This window comes from Ammodytes marinus (genome assembly GCF_949987685.1).
Source record: "Ammodytes marinus genome assembly, chromosome: 3".
Taxonomy (NCBI): Eukaryota; Metazoa; Chordata; class Actinopteri; order Uranoscopiformes; family Ammodytidae; genus Ammodytes; species Ammodytes marinus.
This window is the reverse complement of record NC_137232.1, coordinates 24,953,392-24,974,790: the sequence shown is the minus strand read 5'-3', so window position 1 is coordinate 24,974,790 and position 21,399 is coordinate 24,953,392. Positions and strand designations below refer to the sequence as shown.

General features: G+C 41.4%; 1 protein-coding gene across 3 annotated transcripts; it reads right to left on the bottom strand.

Annotated features, from left to right (window-relative positions):
* Positions 1–214: 214 nt before the first annotated feature.
* prpf8 (pre-mRNA processing factor 8) lies at positions 215–20,656 on the bottom strand. Of its 3 annotated transcripts, none has more exons than XM_080024925.1 (43): positions 20,482–20,656; positions 19,741–19,861; positions 19,466–19,634; positions 17,214–17,378; positions 16,881–17,099; positions 16,569–16,781; positions 15,649–15,774; positions 15,396–15,501; positions 14,827–15,017; positions 14,556–14,675; positions 14,250–14,439; positions 13,940–14,059; positions 13,500–13,634; positions 13,220–13,349; positions 12,934–13,130; positions 12,264–12,470; positions 11,586–11,749; positions 11,338–11,464; positions 10,922–11,114; positions 10,296–10,483; positions 9,875–10,113; positions 9,582–9,728; positions 9,231–9,441; positions 8,949–9,065; positions 8,585–8,832; positions 8,305–8,484; positions 8,055–8,190; positions 6,569–6,738; positions 6,189–6,318; positions 5,930–6,076; positions 5,661–5,821; positions 5,319–5,510; positions 4,653–4,890; positions 4,407–4,535; positions 3,987–4,100; positions 3,693–3,866; positions 3,313–3,506; positions 2,924–3,163; positions 2,594–2,735; positions 2,287–2,427; positions 2,006–2,145; positions 1,567–1,769; positions 215–853 (listed from the first exon to the last, which is right to left on the bottom strand). In XM_080024925.1, the coding sequence occupies exons 2-43, from the start codon at positions 19,847–19,849 to the stop codon at positions 699–701; spliced, it is 7,017 nt and encodes a 2,338-aa protein (XP_079881051.1). In that variant the 5' UTR covers positions 19,850–19,861; positions 20,482–20,656; the 3' UTR covers positions 215–698. The 3 variants fall into 3 exon arrangements, with proteins under 3 accessions (XP_079881051.1, XP_079881052.1, XP_079881053.1); XM_080024926.1 differs by having other exon boundaries at positions 19,741–19,858; XM_080024927.1 differs by having other exon boundaries at positions 20,490–20,649.
* Between the last annotated feature and the right edge of the window lie 743 nt (positions 20,657–21,399).

The following is a 21,399-nucleotide window of genomic DNA, read 5'->3' as shown; positions in this document are numbered from 1 at the left end:
GGGTCTATTTTTGAGTCCACGGTATCCAAAAGGGTCTTTGAGTTTGACGCAAACCAAGTTGGGTGCTTAACACAAGTGGTGTTGACCTCTGGTCTCTCCAAAGATGGAGAGAAGCCAAGTCAAAATTAACATTAATGCTTCACTTCTTTGGTTACACATCTTGCAGTTTTATTGAAAATATTACAATAGCAGAAAATTACAACATGACATGACAAACGTTTATAAAAATGTGTGATCTTTAATTAACCCAAGCTACATGTCACAGGATGTACAGTACGACATGGTAAAACAGGGAATTAATGGCATGAAAATTCAACTTTAAATTTCATTTCTCAAATAGTGAAGGAGATTCAAGTTTTTACCACTTTGAAACAATGTTAATTATCCAATATTACATGTAATGTAAGTATTGTGTACTGAAAACTACACACAAATGCACATTAGCTGAGATGTAAAAGATAACACCAAAAAATGAAGAAGCTTTACTTTTAAAAAAGGAGAGGGAGACAAAACATTTGTAGAAAATATCAAAAACAATTAACAGACTCCTTAAAAGGTCCTCAAGCCTTTACATACAATCCTCACACATCACAGTTTCATGTGTTTAGTAGTAATGTTACAAGGGTTGTTCTGGACCGGCTCCACATGATTGTGGCAGAGCTATCTACAAAACAAATCGAGAGCAAAGGGGTTCTCTCTCAGCCATACATGTCCTCGCGGTCTGCATTATAGATCTCACCCTCCTGCAGTGAGGCAAAGTTTAGGAAGTGTGAGGGCCGGTGGACTTCGTGGTAGAACTCCTTGGGGTTTGCCAGTTGCAGATCGTACTTCATGTTGGGGTCATGCCGCACACCTGTAGCAAGACAAATTAACAACATTTGATTTGATATAAATTATGCTGATCCTATACATGTTCCACAACTCTGTGCTCATGGTTATGACAGCCTGAACTATTACAGCCGCATCTTAATAAGTTGTCATTTATAACATTTTAATAAGATACTGTGTATTAGTCTACTATGGCATATAAGGGCCAATTTCTAGAACAATAAATAAAATATTGAGCCGAGTGACGGTTGTAATAGTCCAAGATTAAACTCAATTCCCGAGATCAAAGTCATACATACAAAATATAGAATTTGTGTCTTTATAATCTAAGCATAATAAAAGTTTATTTCTTGAAAATTTGAGTTGATTCTTGTAAGTTTACTACTTTAATACCAAAGAGTGTCCAAGGGTCCATTTTCTTTTTTTAATAAATACCTAATATGCTGTTGTATTAGAGTAAGGATAGGGCCATTTACATTTCCACATGATAGTGATACATTTTAAGCTGTGAAGCAGAATGGCACAGTGTAAATCAATCAAAGTGACAATGTGACCCAGCGGAAATATCAATGTATAGCACAGATTTGTCACAAATGAAAAACAAACAGCAAAAGTGAGGAAAGAACCGATGTGGCCACAGACTAAAACTCTGGTTTTTAAGCGGAAACATAAACATTATCTAATTAAAAGATAAAGTCAAAGTTCATACAATAACATTGTAAAACTGTGGCTACTGACCCATGAAGTTGTAGTTCCAGGACACCTGGCCAGGCACCATGAAGAAGCCCAGGAAGCGATCAGAGAGCAACATCTGCACTCTTTCATAGTGGGATGGGAGGTAGCCTTTAGGGTTGTTGCCCTTGTCTGTGTTCTGTCGACCCCACTCGTATCCACTGGGTGTCATCTTGTAGGCTGTAAGCGTGCAGGAGCCTGGGGTGAAGCTGAAAGCCAAAAAAGATCTGTTTTTAGTAAAAGCCAATAAAATAAAAGGAATGTAAAACCAAGCTGGTATCACAAAGCATATGTCCAATAAGCAGGGTTACTGCAGTGAGGGAAGTATGGAACCGAATCGATGCATATCTGGAATCAAAACATTTTAAGTGGATTGCTCTTATTGCAGACTCATACGTCCTGCTTTGGCAGAAACAGATATCAGGTGTCTTTTTATTAATCCTACCTGCAAGTGATGATGATGGTCTTTTCTCCATCCCAGGACGGGTTGTCAGCCATGACCTTGGCATGGGTGGTGACATCCTGTGGGGACAGCTGGGGCGACTCATTGGGCTGGGTATGGATCCAGCCAAGGGGCTCCATTTCCTGTTAAAAGGATAGGAAAGAAGTTTTATTTTAAATTCAGGGATAAATAAAGTCCCACTTTAACACTGTGAAAGATAGTAGCAGCTAGTGTAAATAATGAACATCCCAAATTGCAATAAAATAAACTGCACAATGTCTTACCTTAAGATATTCATGACCAGGCAGTTGGTTGGGTAGGTGGACAGTCTGATGTGTCCCCCACTGTGGCACCATGACAATGCAACGGATCTCCTTCACCTGGGGGTTGTCTGGGGGACTGGTGCCATAGAGGTAGCCTGCAATCTGGAACAAAACAGTGCACCATCAGTATACAGACGCAGTTAGTTTCTTGACTTTGCAGCCTTGATGAGGGATGCCCCCAGTACTATCGTACGGTGTGCAATGTGCATTGATAATATAACGTTTTGATTTACAGGAAACAGTTTCTCAATGTCCATCTCCTACATACCTGTGCTCGCAGATCTGAGATGCAGATAAACTTCTTGAGGACGTTCTTGGGCAGGATGTAAGTGTAGCCCGTCTCCTTGATGTCATCCGATGACACGTAGATGTGGTTGGTTCGGAGATGCAGGTTAGCAGCCGATATGGCCCTGAGAGTTGAAGAACAAGGAACTTTAAAAAAGGCAACTCAGAAAGAAACCAAAAGTTATGATTGCGTGGTTACATATTTACTCCAACATGATTTGATGGTTATGTTTCATTATGGATCATAAACGTAATCTTTAACTCAAAAATGCTTCTAAACGGAGCCTGAAATCCAAACCAACTTGCTGCATACCTGACCCTCCACTCGGTCTTGGAGGAGAAGGTCTGGGTCTCATAGTTGGAGGTGGTGGACGTGATGATCTCATCACCGTGCTTGTTGACAGTTCGGGTCTGTGTGGCAGTGAGCTGCGACTGCTCTTTAGTCTGCTTCTCAATCTCTGCAATTTGCTGGCGCTGCTGAGAGGGAGCTGAGATTTCCATACCCAGAATGATGTCACGGATCTCAGACTGGGTCAGCGAGGCCACGTTCACACTAGATATAAGGCAAAGGAATCATTGATTACTAATCGCAAATCTGGTGTAATTGTGTAAAATCTATTTAAATAACTAAAAAAAAAAACAGGGTCCTTAACATAATGTATTTACTGCAGGCAAACATTCAGTGCTTGAACTAATACTTACTTGTTCTTTTTGCCATAATCTGCAAGAATAAGATCTTTAAGCTGCACTTCCACCTTGATCCACTCCTCGTCAGTGAGTGTGGGCCAGATGTGATGGGGCTCCGTGATGGTCGTCTTGTCAGGTTTTAGGATCACCTTGGCGCGGTCGTTGTTGACGTGGAGCGCTCTGAGGATCAGGATGAGTCGGGAGAAGGCCTAGAGATAGAGTAGAACACCAAACACAGACTATTTACACATTGGAATAAGTTAATGTCAAAATAAATGCACCCCAATTAGTTTTGATGAGAAATGTCAGCTCAGTTATACACATTAAGTGATATACATTTAATAGAATCCATTTAAACCTGGTCTTAGGCTCTTGTAGGACAGATAGAAACTCACTGTGTAAGACGAGATGGTCTTGAGCCAGTCATCATACAGGTTGAACAGTACCATCTGAGGCTCTGTAGCCTTCAAGATCAAGTCTCCGAACTTCTCTACCTTCAGACATGCCTGGAAGGGCAGCTGCAACTCAGAACCCTTGATCACGATGTTGGGGAAGTCAAGCAAGTGGACCTGCACAGAGAACAAGAGCATTAAAACTGGAATGTATTGGAGTAAGTTTTGAAACTTTCAGAGAACACACAGATGATCCTTCAAAACTTATTGAAGTGGTTATCAGCATTAAAGTGTCACCTCCAGAGGGTCCAGCATGCCCTTCCTGGTTACAATGATTTGTTTCGGCTGCTCTTCCACAGGGAGGGAGCGAATCAGGGCAGCAACTTCTTCAGCTGTCTTCCATTTGGCCAGCTACAGAGATAAAGCAGGAATGAAGAAAGGAAGTTAAACACTCAAGGCAAAACAGCTTAATTGTTCTTGCAAAATATGCGTTAATCAGACACTACACCATTCATTCTGGCTATGATCTGATTTGACTACGTTGTTACTTTAATGCAAAAAAGAGAAAACAAAGTAAAATTACAATGAAAGTAAGAGGGATTTTTCTTCAACACACAATAAAATAATAACCATAGTAAAGAGTTTGTACTATAAACAAATGAATACAAGAAGCAGAGCTGGTGATTATAAAAGTGATGGAAGCAGAGGGTGTCATGCCTGTCCCAAACGTTTCTGTCCGGCCCACACAGACGTGTGAATGATCTTGAGGAAGAGCTGGCCAGTCCTGGGGTTGAAGATGAAAATGGCTCCATTGATGGGCTTCGTGGTCAAGTTACCCTCAAAGGTCTGTTGAGAAAGATTGAGAATAAATGTGACTTATTGCAAAGAGATAATCCTGTTAAATGCCAATGCAAACAAAACATTTTTATAATCCTGAATATTTTTCAAATAGTCGGTCCTCACCTTGTGGATTGTGACTCGGTACACATTGGTGTCATCTACAAACCAGATGATCTGGTTGGAGAAGAGTTCACCATAGTTCTGTGATGACAAATAAGGTTCAGTGGGCTCGGAGGAGTACAGCTGCAGGCCTTTACGGATGCGCTCCCTGAGCACATACAGGGCGGGATTGGCCTTCATGATCTTGGCCATCGCCTGCTGGATCAGAGGCTTGCTTCCAGGGAACCAGTTACCATAGCCACTATGGTAGAGATAAAATGACAGTTAAATCTATATTTAAGGCATCAGAATACATCTACACAGCAGCACCATTTGAGCTGATGTGAATTATGTTTGCAGACGGTAACATGTAAAACAAGTTAGGAAGCTAGTGTGAAGACTTCAATGGCAACTGTGAAGCATTGTTGTGGATATGTACAAGTGGATGTGAAAACCCAGGCAAATGCGGTCAAGAATTAGCCCAAATTATTATTTATCTTCTTTATTTTTATAAACACACCTAGAATACACTGGGGGTTACTTTAAAACCAGGATGAAACACTGCTTTTTCTTCAAACTCAAATCAATGCTACTTTGTTACAACAAGTAGTCAAGATAAGTCAATAACCTGTATTATCAGTAATAATTGCTAATATACAATCATGTATCAAAACTTATAACAATACCAACCTGTGGAGATTGTAAGCCAGGTCGATGGCAATGAGCACTCCAGTGGGGGAGGGATAGATACTCATGTTGTCTGTGGTGTAGTCCAGGAACTTGGCCCTGGCGTAACGCTCAATGTCATGGGAGTCGTAGTCACCCCAGCGAAGCTGAATGTCAATCCAGTACTTCTGTGTGGTGGTGCTGTCCATCACGTCCCTGTAGGAAGAGGTTCACATTTGAATTCTTAAGGAGATTTAAACTTCTTTCATGGTGACAGCCTCTACAAAATCCACAAATGTCTTCAGAGCTTTTAGTGTAACTGTAATATATTCAGTGACATTTTTATTCAAGTGACAAAAGTCATACTTTGAGTCGGCTAGCAGAGATGGTCTTGAAACGTTCCACTTGTATGACGCAAAGAGGAGGATGTCTGCACAGGATGAGTTCATCTTGTATGACTTCCTGGGATGGATGGTCTCCTTCTGCACAGTCTCAATCTCAAGAGCATCCAGTTCCTGATCAAACACCTGAAAACAAAAAAACAAAACATTTAATTTAATTTTTTATAACGAACATCAGCTTGCTATGCCTTTGCCATTATACAAAGTAAAAATTAAGAAAAAACAAAAACCTACCTGACAGAGATCCATGACAACGCTCTCATGAATCTTCTGCCACAAATGAGCCCTGAAGATCTGAATGAGGGAGATCTTCAATGTGGGGATCTTGCCGTGCATAAAGATTCCAGTCAGGTCCAGTTGTACCTGGAAACCCACATATACCTAAAGAGAGCAGAAAAAAGAAATTTTTAAACCACTTTCATTCCGGACCTTTGACAAGGATATTAACATCAATCGACCGAGGAAGACATTTATAAATGTTGGTTGTACTTACGTTGGCTCTGTTGATGGTGGGTGACCACCAAAGAGTGAAGCGACGGTTGGGGATCTGGTTCAGACCAGACCTCTGGGCATTGGTGAGCTTCTTCCATTTCATGGACTCCTCAAAGCCACTGGCCTTTTCCCTAAATTCCAGAAATGGAGACAATTGCTTTTTGTAAATGCCGGAAATACATATAAAACAAATTTACAACTTGAAAAAGCAGTCCGAAAATAAATAAATACGGAGGAAAATAGAAAATAAATTTAGCAGGTAACACACTGAGGTGCACAGTTCAAGTTTTAACTATTTTCTCTGGTTGTTTTAACCCCTTAAATGATCAAACTAATTTTCAAAATGCACTACAGGCATACTTAATGTCAAAATGCTCTCACCAGAAGAGACCCTCCCAGGTGGGGAAGTAAGTGCCTTTGAAGAGGGTGTGTTCCAGGATGCCCTCCACACCGCCAAGAGCCTGGATCATGTCTGTGCGGTAGTTATTCAGGTTCCACAGTTTGCCATCGTGCCTCTGGTGAGTCCACCAGAACGGATTCTGCTTCAGTACCTGTATGCAATCAAGACGGACACATCAAAGGTTAATGCATGTTTGTGGCAAATGCAAAATTTTAAATGTATTTACTAGTGGTGGGCCGTTATCGGCGTTAACGTGCTGCGTTAACGCAAGACTCTTATCGGCGATAAAAAAAATATCGCCGTTAATCTCTTATTCCACCTCCTGTTCGGCTCAGGGGAGATAATAATAGCCGGGGGCCGTTGTTGACACTTGAGGAGCCTTTATTCTCTCACACACCCGCCGCTCTCTCTCTCCATCACTTGCCCACGACACAATCGGGTATTGGAACGCAGGGTGGGTGTGTGTGGCCACCGGTCGCCACGTGACTATAAGTTTCCAAGTTTTAAACACTTCTATCTCTTCAACGTCACCGTACCCGAATCCTAAATATCCCCTTAGCAGACGCTATATTTCATCGGGGGGAAAACTTTGTTTTGCGCCACAGTTCGGCCGTAATGCTGCTGCTGCACACACACACACACACACACACACACACACACAGACACAGACACAGGCGCACACACACACGCTGCATGTCAGAGAGGGGCGCTACCAAAAAGACGAGAGGAGCGGTTGGAGCAGTTGGAGCGTTTAGAGACACATGCGTGCACATTTATTTACATAAAATCGCAATCGCAGTCATTTGTGCAGTTATGTAAAATGTTTCACTAAGGAAAATTACAGAAAAAGTAACGCACAGTGACTTTGATGAGTAACTTTAATCTGATTACTGGTTTGGAGATATAGTAACGCGTTAGATTACTCGTTACTGAAAAAAGAGGTCCGATGCCGGTAACGCGTTACTAAGTAACATCTTGTTGAACATTATTTATTTTCATCACCAATTATCATAGTAGAACAGCTTCCTCAAGCAGATGAGCCCCTGGTCTGATGCGCCACAGCTTGAGAAACACGTTCTCAAAGACTTACTTTGAGTCATTATTTAGGGAGCACACACATATTATGAATGAATTCAAATGAGCCATTTTAATCTAGATTAATCTAGATTAATTCCAAAATTAATCTAGATTAATCTAGATTAAAAAAATTAATCTATGCCCACCTCTAGTATTTACATACTTTGTGGTGTAGGACTTATGGTGTGTTAATGTTAGAATTACTCAAAACTGATGACACTGAAAAAGTTTAACTTTATTTTGGTAAAGATCAATGGGATCTTAAAAATGGTCACAAGCAAGGCTTTAATAGATGCAAATTGTTAAAGGTTTCTCATTATAATATGGGACACATAACATGATTTCCCCTTAAGATACTTTTCAAACATATCAGCAGTGTCTTTAATATACCTGATACTGTTTGAAATCTGTCCTGACTCTCCAGCCTTTGTCATAGGCCAGTGTGTGTCTGTCCTTCTGGAAAAGTGTGTTGATACGGGGGATTCCTCTGTCCCAAGAGTCCTCCAAATCTTCCAATGTCAGACGCCTGAAAGACAGAAAACAGACACATTTGTTAAAATATTATTAGATCAGTGTTTAACAGCAGATTATATGAATCATAGTTCATTCTACAACAAATGTTATCCGATAATGAAATGACCTGTTCTGAGCTATGGCCTCCTGTCTTTTGAGAGCGTACTCGGCCCAAACTCTCTGGGAGTCGATGAACTCGCTCTCCCATGGCTGAATGTAACGATACAGGTTAGGAATCAGCTGGTCTTCTTCATGGCTCATACCAGACCTGAAGTGGGTGATGCCCACATCTGTCTGCTTGGACCATCTGGTGGTGAAGTGAATAATTAGAGAAAAAAATTATAGTCCAATTTGCTTAATTAATTTACATGATCATTTACTGATAATTACGAGGCCTGTCGACTTACCGCAGGTCAGACTGTGGAATAAGCACATGGCCCATGGAGAGCATGCCAAGGCCTCCCAACTCTTTAGGAGTGTAGAAGACTACGGGAGGGAAGCGGCTAGGCATTTTAGAGTTCAGGCCGATCTTGATACGTGTCTGGATCTTGTTCTCACACTTCACCAGCAGGTCCAGGAGTTCCTGGGTATTGACCACAGCTTCTCGGAAGTACGTCATCAGACCAATCAGAGCCGTGTTCCATTTGTTCACAATCTGGAGGGAACGATAGGACATACTGAAATATTATGACATGGTAATAATCCCCACCAATACTTTTTTTTATTATTGTAACATTGCGAGTTTTTTGGGGGGGAAGGTTGTTTGCTGACCTTGGTGAAAGTGGTGGACCCAGATGCCATCAGGATCTGACGCACTCTGTTGTGGAAGCGCTGCATTGATTCATCATCCACACGCAAGAAACACTGTGCAGTCCTCTCTTTGGTTACCTACACATTCAGAGAAATTATGAAAATACAGGAATATGATCATGACCATTTAAAAACTACTAATATTTACACATGCATCTTTTAATAACATAACTGCAGTCTTTTTTTTCTTACTATAAAAGTTGTTAGCCTTACAGTTTCTTAATCTAGGAATTGATTCTGTACCTCGTTCTGCAGGTTCCACACACCGTCCTTGTGAGTAAACTCCTCATAGCTGGTGCGGCACTTTGGCAAGATGCGGCATTCAAAGCCACACATGTTGAAGAGCAGATTGGGGTTGTCTTTGCTGTAGACTGAAACAAAGCTGTTCTCCCACTGGACAGTGGTCACCGATCTGGGCAGTCTGTTCTTAATGTCCCAGAACACAGCACGTCCACTGGGAAGAATACAATTAGGAAAGGTTATGGCTATTTTGTCACTAAACCTGGTAAAATTAGTCAAACTTTATACACAATTATAATTCATATTACAATAAAATACTAGTGTAAGAGTCAGAAATTGCAAGGTTAAACTCACAGGTTGACATCATGCTTCATCAGTCTCATGCGGGCATCACGTGGCCAGCACTTCTTGTTGTTATAACCGACTATGTTCTCATTGTTGGGATCTGGATGCTCCGTCAGGTACCTCTGAATAAGATCCCTGGCCTCATCAGCAGAGAACCTGGTTGAACCATGAAAAAGCCACATGACTTAAAATTTAGAAGCAAAAATTTAATTTTCTCCATTTCAAAAGTCAGTTTGGCAGGAAAAGCAGAGGCCAATGACTAAGACCGAATGTCATTCATCATTATGGTGATTAAATCCCACCTGAAGAAGATGTGGATGCGGTCAATGTAGCGGCAGTAGAGTCGGATTGGGTGAGCGCTCTCCGTGGCTGTGTCCTGGAAACTAAGGAAGTCATTGGGCATCTGAGGTGGGCCGGCCATCTCGCTGGCACGGTGGAGGCCTAGAACCAGCAGGTCCATCACCAGGCCATAGTACTGTACAATGAATGAGGCAAACTGGAGCCCCCTGATGATGCCATAGGAGTTGGTGTGGTTCATATCCTAGGTGCACAAAATACAAACAGGAAAACGTTTAAATCAAATACCAGTAATATTTAAACTGCATATAAAAATTTTATTTTTAATTGGTTTATGTTACAAAATATCACGTATGCCACACACTGAGCTAGAAATCACTTATAAGAATTCTAAGGAATTGATATCAAATAAATGAGTGTGTTTACCTTGTAGTTGATGACCACGTTGTTCTTGGCCGTCATGTAATCAGCGATGTTGTGGTCAACAATGAGACGCAGCAGCCTGTTGAGCAACGTTAGATCGATCTTCTCGTACATCTTCTCATAGCGGGACTCCAGCATCACGTTGCACTCTCCCTCTGCAGTCTCCCACACATCCTGCAAGTTGTTGATGCCTGAGGAGAATTAACAACAAGCCTTTATACAATAGTTGATTTGACAGAACATATACACTTCATTAAAAATATGGCAAAATGTTTAGAACCCAAGGTTATTTAGCTTGGTTGTAGAGATGCAATGGCACATTTTTATAACTAATTTATCTTAAGATCTGAGCATTTACAACATATGAATGCAAATGTTAAAAAAAGCAAAAGAGTAGTTTAAATCATCAAAAGCAATATCTGAAAGGCGCAGGGCCAACTGCAGCTGCAGCCAGTGAGAAATAAAACACCATTCATTTTAATATTCCTCAAGTTCTTACGCACAGACAAGCAGACCAATGCAAGTGCGCCTTTGTAAGAGGAGATGAAAATATATTTTAGGACAATGACAAAAGACAATTTGAATATAATCAGAACAGTTCATATTGACAATACAGGGCAAAGACTGACCTTGGCACCACTTGTAGACCAGCAGTGGTGGTGGTTCTGTGTCAGCAGGTTTGATCCAGGGTGGGAAGAGGCGTCTCTTGTCAGCCTCGTACCACAGGTACTGGTCGAGGTAGGCGTCTGTGATCTTCTCCAGGGGCTCCACGTCGTACACGGGCACCAGATGACTGTACAGGTCCATGAACTCGATACCCACCTGCAAAAGAAAAAGTAGTTCTGAGACCGGCAGGAATCTGTATGGAAAAGAGCTTATAGCAAACACTTTGTGGTGGTTTAACCAAAGATATGCTCCTGCTATAGAGAGGTTTTCAACCACGACCAAGAAATATTGTCTAACTTTTTTGCCCATCCTACCACAATAATTGGCCGCAGGCACAGAAATGTCAGTGTATGCAATATCTGTATGGGTTGGTCCTGACCTCTTTGAAGGCTCTCTGTGTGAGCAGGTGACGTTTGATCCTGGACAGGGCCTCGTGAGGGTTGTCGTACGCCTGCTCTATGAGCCCCAGCTCCTCCCTCTGACTCTGGTTCAGACGAGACTTCACACTGGGGGACACAAACACAAAAACTAGTGATGTAGGGGGAAAACTATTCAGGCAGTTAATTTGGCGGGTGTAAATGACTAAAGCTTTGTTCATTAAGTTGGTGATGTTTAAACTGTGCTTACCTGTACGCCTCCTTGAGCCTCTCTAATGCAAGGATGAGCAGCTTGGTGTCGTGTTTGTAGGACAGTGGAGGGAAAGGGATTGGCGAGAACCGCCGACTCTCCAGCCAGTGAACAGTGGTGGTGTAAATGGCAACTGCCTCTTCAGCTGTGATATAGGGTCCATCCTATAGACAGAACATATACACTACATTAAAAAAAATTAAGAACCAAAAGATAATTTACCTTGGACGTAGATATGCAATCGCAACCCAAATATTTACCATTTAACCCAAATATAATAATTTTATATACATATATATATCTGCATATATTTTTTCAAACTATTTAGTGGTCATGAATTAATTTATCTTATGATCTGAGCGTTTACAATATCTGCATACAGTAGAAATGTTTTTCAACTGCATAAGCATAGTATGAATCATCAAAAGCAATATCTGAAAGGCGCACAGCCGATAAGAGACACCATTAATTTTAATATTCCTCCAGTTCTTACACACAGGCAACCAGACCAATGCAAGAGCGCCTTTGTAAGAGCACAATTTATTTTAGGATAATGAGCCAATATAAATTAGAATAGTGACAGTGAAAAAAAAAAATCTAAAAATAAAGCTTTAAAAATTAAGGCCTTTTTTTTTTAACCTTTCCCCTTTTTAGCTTTTTTTCCCCTGTGTCAGTTACCTTCAGGTAGTTGTGCTGTCTCTCCTGCTCAGCTTTCAAGTACAGCCGGGTCAATCTCCCCAGGTTCTTCTTGCAGACGGTCTTGTCCACAGTGGCTCCACGGCGGATTCGCTCACGATTGTAGTGGGCAGTGTTGGTCCACCAGTCAGCCTTAGCCTTCACGTAGCGCAGGATCATGTTCTCAATGGGAGTGGGTAGACCTGGCACCTGTAACAAAGGGAAAAATATAATTAATTCCTTCAATCTTCCTTCATTCTTACTCAACTTAATAGTGGCACAAACATTTTAAACCACTGTTGCAACTACTATAATGCAGTTTGTTTTTTTAATTTTGAGAATATGTTGCCCCTGTATGGGTCTTCAACTAAAATATTATACTTGAACATTTTTGCCAAAACTAATCGAAATGCCAAGACTTAAAAGGTTAGTTGTCCCCAGTGAGCAAGGCAAAAGAAAAACAGACCAAAATACAACTTCAAGTGTTTCTAACATTACACTTAAAAAGCAGTTGAACGTTTAGAAGATACTAGATTATCAGACAAAAACTCAATACAAATGGAGCAGAACTGAAGGATCCTGTGAATATTCCTTGTCTTTCAACGACAGAACACCCCCTCTGCCATATGGAACTCTTTAACAATGTCCCAAGTAATCCGTGTTATGCACTGACCTTCCAGGGGATGTTTGCCTTCCAGCACCTCCAGGATTCACTGAGATGCTGCAGGATGGTTCTGGCCTTGTTCTGTTTGATGCCCTCAGGCATCATGTCCAGGATGTCGTGCATCACAGCCGCACGCAACTCCAGGTCAAAGTGGGACTCCACTCGCTGTTTAGTCACTGTCTTTGCTACGCCCTTTGAGTGACGTCCTGTTAGTGGGATAAAAAACATGTGTTACCTGAACGGTGTAGTCCCTGCCACTGCACACTTTTGTGCACAGAAAGGTGGACATGCATACCTTCAAACTGCCTGGCCAGCAGATTCCCCAGCCACCTCTCCAACAGCGGAGTGATTCCCCTCATGAAAAACAGCCACACTCTCCAGCCGGGACCCCAGAAGCCACAACCTGGACCCTTGCCCACAGGACCCTGACAAAAAAAACATAATGAAATCAAACTTTAGGTGTCATTCTGGTGTGTTCTAAGGCATTTTGTTTGTTTTTTTGTTCTATCTAACAAATACTTTCTATGAATATATTTTAACAGCTGGAAGACCCAATATGTAGAGGTTATACTTACAGTGTTGAACCGGTAGTAGATAAGATGCTTCAGATCTTTGCACATCCGGATTTGTCTCATCAACTTGTACTTGTAGCGGTACATGCCCGTCAGCTGACCAACATGGGCGAAGATGTATTGTAGACCATCAGAGAGCTACGATACAGAGGTGAAATTCGGGGATTAGTCAAAAAAAAACTGATGCACGATCACAAACTGCAAAGAACCAGCTTTTCAGCAAATAAACCATGCTCTTAAGTGTATTAAAAGTATATTCGTGTTTAACATTAAAATTGTTAAACTGCATTAGTAACCTCACCCTGATGAATTAAAACATTGATACAATGTTAGAAAAGGAACTTTCAGAAGTAACAAAGCTTGGTGAAATTACACTTCAAGGAGGAAAAGGCTGAACGCCAGTGTAGCTCAGATCCATGTGAATGATTTGTTGCTGAACTAACCTGAAAGGCATCAACATTTCCTAGTCTGTACTGCACATGACTGTCAATCACCAGCTTGCTGAGACGCAGCACCTCTCTGCACAAGTGAAAGGCATTGCCGAATCGAGACTTCTTTCGCTCCTGGGGGACAGAAACAAAAGTACAACTGTAGGTCAACACTGGTAAAAGCTGAACAAAACGGTTTTTTTTAACAATACAACCTGAGTAAACCACATCTTAAGCTCTGCAGAAAAATGGAGAACTTTAGATATAAAGCCTCCACCAAATGGATAGTGGGAATGCTGTACGTTCAGAGAAACATTAAACTTACCTTTGTGGTCAGTGTCTTGACAGGCTTCAGGTTGAAGTTGTAGTCGAGATGCAGGTAGTTGAGGTTCTTACGGTGAATGAGCAGATTGAGCATGTTGTAGCCCTGTCTGCAAACCTGCAGCCCCACCTCCACCCAGTCCAGCTTAGTGGACTGGAAAAACTTAGTGGCCTTGAAGGAGCGGAACAAATACCTGAAAGACAAAATAAAGAAAATATTCAGAGAAATAAATAAATGGAAAATAAACCAGCATTAATAAGAAAGACAAGGATAACAGGAAATCAAAATGATGTGTCAAATGATGCTCACCTCTTCTTCTGGGCCTTGGGTGGTCTGTGTTTAAGAGCATTGAGCACATAGTACTTTAGCAGTTTCTGGTATGACACACGCACTTTCACTGGCTGTCCTGCAGGGCAGTGCTCACGGTACCTGTCAATGAATGTAACACCTACCATTTAGTGTTTCTTATAAATGATCCTTTTTATCTCTAAATGAGATTTACAAAATACAATTGTATATATTTTTTCAATCAGTAAATTACACATTTATTCATATTCAAACGTGTGGCTAGTCGGCTCACCAGTTCTTAATGAGGGGGATGTCAATGGCACGCCTTGTGCGACCAGATCGGAGGTTGAAAGGTCTCGGTGCCCACAGCAGAGCAATGCCATTGGCTGTGTGGTCTGTGTAGAGTGGGGTCTCCTTGAGGAAAGGCTCCACATACTCCGGCAGCTCAAACTCCTCATCGTCATCAGGCAGAGGCTCCTGGCTCTGAGTGTGTACATGATTTTACAATAAGAATCAGCGTGACTTAAAAATGTACCGTAGTTGACTTCCAAATAGAAAAGCTAAATTTTAAGAGAATGGATCTTATTTATTTTCGTTCTCTTGGAACTTTGCCCAATATCAGTTTAAAATTTGATATACCTATAAGCAATATCTGAATGGTGACAGGCAAACTGCAGCTGCAGCCAGAAATAAATCAAATAATCACGATTCATTTTAATATTCTTTAGAATCTAAGTTCTTACTCACAGGCCATCAGACCAATGCAAGTGCGCCTTTGTAAAAAGATTTAATTCAAAACTACACATGCAATTTAATCTGGAAAGGCTGCCAAAAGTAGAAGGTGGATAGTCAGACACTTACCTTGACTGAATGTCTGTGTGAAATGGGATTGATCAGGGGATCAAAGTAGAACGCTGGGAGATCTGGATCCTCCGTCTTGATGAACACCACGTTGGGTGTGTGATACCTGTGGGGGTAGTTATCAGTATATAATCGTTTCTTACAGCCAATGTGAAAGATATGAGAAATTTAATAATTAGACAAACTAGAAAATATTTGTTAAACAAATTTTAATTGCAATGAACTGCAATTAAGTAATTCCTGAATTCTTTACCAGGTGAGGTGGACGTGGTGTGGCAAGTTGTTGTACAGGTAGGGGAAGGCGATTTTGTACTCTGTCCTGATTGGCTGTCGGATGATGATCTTGTTGATGTCGTTGAATTCATTCCAGTCTTCGTCCCTGCAGGAGACACAGACAGAGTTAAGCTAAGGCAGTGCTTCTCAAATGGTGGGGCGCGCCGTGAGTTGTCAGGGGGCGCGGGCTACCTTGAATTCCAACTGACCAAAAATATTTTTTTTCAAGTGCTAGCAAGCGCAATGTGTGCTTGTGTATGGCCATATCTGCGCGAAAGGCCGCGATTTGCAGTAAATAAATGTCCTCGTGTCTCTGTAGGCTATTTAAAAAGAAATCAATCAAGTAGACTAATAATAACGTCGCATCACAGAAGGCCTATAATAATAATAAAAAATACCACCTTAACTATGTTTACAGTTTAAAAATGTTTTGAATGAAATGCAAACCTCAGTGAATCATTTGCTCTTGTTTCTCTGTCCTGAGATGCACACAGACTGAGCAGTCTTGTTTAAATGTTACAAATTGAGCTAATAAACTGAATTTTTTTTTGCTGCAGAAGTTATCTCAGCTAATTTTTGTTATCTAATCTGATAATAAGGTGATTGTATGCAGAATGCTCGTGCCAGAAACTCATACAGTGGTTTTGTACAGATAAATAAATAAATATTAGCAGGTTCTCAATAGTATTTCAATTTAGGGGGGGCGCGAAAAAATTTCTGTCCCCTAGGAGGAGCATGACAGAAAATAATTGAGAACCACTGAGCTAAGGCAACAATCATCTAGCACCTACTCTTATTTGATTTGTTTATTAATATCAAGTGCACTTCAAAATCGAATAGGATTACAGTGATAGGTCTGACTGAAGGCTAATGATTTATTATCTTGGGGGAGGTCCTTACTGGAGGTTGATGTCTCTGACCAGTGGCTCAAACTTGGGACCCCCGGGGATGGCCATATTTAAGGCCTTCGAAGTGAAGAAAGCCTTGAGGTCAAACAGATAGAAGTAATTGAAATCCACCAGGTCTGTCAGCAGCTGATTGGCCAGGCGGTACAGTGTGGACATCATGGGCAAAGTGAACTGCCAGCGACGGTAGGTGGTGCCGTTCACAAACCTGAAGAACGAGCAATTGAATATTGTTTGATTTTGCACATCAACTGAATATAATAAACTTAAAATCTTGTTGTCTTGTAAGAGTGATGCAATGGCTTACTTGGCCGTGTCTTTGAGGGGCTGGTGCTCATAGAACCACTCCGTACACGGTTTGTCCTCCTCATTGTCCAGCTCCATCTGGATGGCCTCCAGTGGCTCCACATCAAGGATGTTGTCAGCGTAGTCCAGCGGCGGCTCCTCGTCATCAAATGGTGGAAAGCGCATCCTCTTGAAGTGGCGACGATCACGCTTCTCACGACGCATCATGATCCACATGGTGCTGGGAGGAGGATAAGGAAGACAAATGATTATAAAAATGTTCAGTGACATGCACTACAAACATGATAATATAATGGTACAGCGTGAAGTGCTTAGCAACCTCACACTCTCTTACCCCCATTGTGCGATGTAGACTGGCTCTATGACCCAGGGGATTTCATTCACAAATGAAATGGCTCCAGTGATGTGGTACAGGACTGGCACATCTCGGATCTGTTCCCAGGGCATGGGCATGTTTTCTAGGAGCTTCAGCACTGCATGGGGCATGTACTTGAGGGCTCTGCTCAGCAAAAACAAAGATACATGATGAGCTTTGGCAGTGGTAAAGGATGTTATTCACCAATGGTCGTACAAGTAGAAAAATAAATTATTAGAGGTGGGCATAGATTAATTTTTTTAATCTAGATTAATCTAGATTAATTTTGGAATTAATCTAGATTAATCTAGATTAAAATGGCTCATTTGAATTCATTCATAATATGTGTGTGCTCCCTAAATAATGACTCAAAGTAAGTCTTTGAGAACATGTTTCTCAAGCCAGGTGGCGCATCAGACCAGGGGCTCATCTCCTGTTTCCAACATGCATCACAAACTGCTTGAGGAAGCTGTTCTACTATGATAATTGGTGATGAAAATAAATAATGTTCAACAAGATGTTACTTAGTAACGCGTTACCGGCATCGGACCTCTTTTTTCAGTAACAAGTAATCTAACACGTTACTATCTCCAAACCAGTAATCAGATTAAAGTTACTCATCAAAGTCACTGTGCGTTACTTTTTCTGTAATTTTCCTTAGTGAAACATTTTACATAACTGCACAAATGACTGCGATTTTATGTAAATAAATGTGCACGCATGTGTCTCTAAACGCTCCAACTGCTCCAACCGCTCCTCTCGTCTTTTTGGTAGCGCCCCTCGTCTCTGTCATGCAGCGTGTGTGTGTGCGCCTGTGTCTGTGTCTGTGTGTGCAGCAGCATTACGGCCGAACTGTGGCGCAAAACAAAGTTTCCCCCCCGATGAAATATAGCGTCTGCTATGGGGATATTTAGGATTCGGGTACGGTGACGTTGACGTTGAAGAGATAGAAGTGTTTAAAACTTGGAAACTTATAGTCACGTGGCGACCGGTGGCCACACACACCCACCCTGCGTTCCAATACCCGATTGTGTCGTGGGCAAGTGATGGAGAGAGAGAGCGGCGGGTGTGTGAGAGAATAAAGGCTCCTCAAGTGTCAACAACGGCCCCCGGCTATTATTATCTCCCCTGAGCCGAACAGGAGGTGGAATAAGAGATTAACGGCGATTTTTTTTTTATCGCCGATAAGAGTCTAGCGTTAACGCAGCACGTTAACGCCGATAACGGCCCACCACTATAAATTATACATTCAATCATCTGAGATATGATTTTAATTGTATTACTATTTGTAGGTGTACTCTAGGGCTGGCCCGAATTATTCGAACATCCGAGTATTCGTTTGTTAAATTAGTATTCAGAGCTCAATTCAGTATTCGGGATTTTTTTTTTTTTTTGTGCAAAAGGTAGCTCAAACTGCAGTATATTTTGTCAGCAAATAATATTTGGATACACAAGTTATAAAACAATTGTAAAATACAAATTAGACGTTCATTTAAAATATATTATCAAATTATTTGAACTTTGACCTAGTTGGCCACTGCCCTTTGCGCGATATCAGCTGTAGTAGGCTACATGATGTTACAAGAGTGAGGCAAACTAAAAGCGGCACCAAGCGCAGGAGGGAGAGAGAGATGGAGGAAGAATAGATTGTGTTCCTAATAACTCTATAGGCTACCACAACATTAGCGCGATTTCGGAAGGAAATGTAATGCTTATGCTTGGCGTAATGCTAACGTTAGCTTAGCTAAGCTGTTTGTTTACATTCAGCACTGCTATTTAGCCATCATCAACCGTGACTTGCTTGCATCATGGGAATAGGAGGTCAATAATGGATATAATATGGACACAAAAGACTATCAATATTGGATCTTTGTATGGATTTATAAATCACCGAAAAGATGCACGTTCCTGGATGAATTGATAAGCTCCTGCATGGGTTACCATGGCGCAGAGGACAGCTGATTTGGAACGGAAAATCAGCTGTTGCCTCCACGGGAAAAAGTAAGGAACTCCGACTTTACTACCGTTCGAAAGTTATTAAAGCATCAACAAACTACGCAGCTTGCTGTCTCGGTTCACACACTCGGTTTCAGTGAGTGCATTGGCATTATTAATGTTGGTTTGTGATGGTGTGTTTTTCTGGAACGAATATCCGAATATTCGCTAGGAAAAACCAACGAATACTCGAAGCCTGAAAAATCGCATTCGGGCCAGCCCTAGTGTACTCTTACCCAAGGTACACCCTCTTGTCATGGCGAAACTTTCTATTGGTCATGTCTCCATGGTCCCTGATGATCTTGCGGACATGCTCAGGTGGCATGTCTTCCTTCTGAGCATCCACAAAGCCAAACTTTCTCTTTTCTGAGTAGCGCTTTGCCTGCAAGTGTTGCCATTTTCTTGCTGCAGAGTTGGAGAACAAACCAATTATTACATTAATTTGTGATATAACTTTGAAATCTCAATCACACAAGGAATGGGCTGCACCTGCATTAAAAACCCAACATACCTTTCTCTTGCAGTTTTTCCTCAGACATGTAGTCCGGGACGGGCGCAGGAGGGGCTACACCAGGTGGCATCCCAGGAGGGGCCCCTCTGTAGGGGAAGGTAGCTGCCATTGCGCCTCACTACTAAAAACACCAAACAAACAATTACGATTAACACTGACCCTACTACATGCGTTGCGTTTAGTTTTTGGGATCTCATGTCAAAACATAAATATAACAATTACATCATCATTAAACATGGAGGTAAAACGAATGGGCAGCTCTATATTGGCTACATCACCATTTATCTTGCTTACAAACAACAATTGGTTATTCGAAAAAGTATCACGTTGCAGTCAAGACATTCAATAAATATCGCCGACTAAAAACATGGATGCACTCGACTCTTTACTATATACAATATATCCATTGTATATTTACTTTGCAACGCAACGTTAAAATGAATAGCGAACTTGCGGTTAACTAGCTAACAATTAGCTTAACAACATGGCTTCTAGTGCGGCGCTAACTATAACATTACGCAACATTTTAAAACAGACTGGACCCGTTCACTGTGTTCAGTAAACTTTACAGTACAAAGAAATGTCAATCAATTGTTCCAAGCGAAGAGTTACGCGCCGAGTTTACAAAACATTGTGTCGGCATTGCGGCTATAATTGTTCATTTGGCCCAGCGTGGACGAAGCTAACTTTAGCCTCGCAGCTAACGACAAAATGTTCAGCGAGAAAAATAAAACAACGCACCTCGCTACCTTCTCTCCGGGGGTAATTTGTTAGAGTTGAAAACGACCTTCTTTCACACCCAGTCAGCTACCAAAACATGTCTTTTTCACTGCAATAGTGTCCCTTTTTCCGAGACTCTGTTGTGTTGGTTTGTCTTCATAAAAACTGCAACACGCACGACAAACGACGGCGGTCACGATGAGCGCAGGTCAGTGGGAATCACAGACCACAGTTACGCCGGAACTAGAATTTCTTACCACTGAACTGCGACTGCTCTACGTCAAGACTTACCGCAAACGTAGAACGAGCGCAATTTCGTAAATACCCGGATGATTCCGTTTCCGCCGCACTGCTGCCCCTGGCAGGATCGGAGTGTTGACTACAGGTTTTCAAACTCTATTTATTATATACTTATTTAGTTTCAACAACTAACAAATAAACACATACCATCATATATTATGTATTATTCAGTCTTTAGGCAAGTGGATATACCATTCAATTGCCTTACTCAATTTATATGATTGTTATTATATTAAAATGATCCCTTGCATACTTTAGAGTCTAACGTTTTTAGAGTCTAAAGTAGGCCTATGCAAGGGATACAAGCTGTGTCCTAAAGTCTAAAGTTTAGTCTTTAGGACACAGCTTGAGGGGGGGGGGGGGCATAACATAGATGCAGTTAGAAGCATTGTACTGTATGAAAGACATGCCACATGCCAATCTATCACCCACATTTTGTAACACTCAAATACTGTACATTGAATGTAGGCTATGTTTAAATGTACAGAATGATGAACTTTTATTATTACAATTAATCTCTATTCTAATAGCCCACCCAGTCAACATCCAATGTAAGCACGTTAACCAGATAACTAAGTTTCTTATTCCATAAAATCCTCAGCCAACATTTTGTGTGATTACTTGTGTTATTTATTTTTT

Bases quoted from the DNA above. Each gene is read 5' to 3' on its own strand.
- prpf8 (XM_080024925.1), bottom strand. From the start codon at position 19,849: ATGGCAGCTACCTTCCCCTACAGAGGGGCCCCTCCTGGGATGCCACCT. The intron at 13,350-13,499 runs GTAAGTATAACC...TTTTTTTGTCAG, and splicing joins TCTACTACCGGTTCAACACT to GGTCCTGTGGGCAAGGGTCC. The intron at 11,465-11,585 runs GTAAGCACAGTT...TGTGTCCCCCAG, and splicing joins AGGCTCAAGGAGGCGTACAG to TGTGAAGTCTCGTCTGAACC.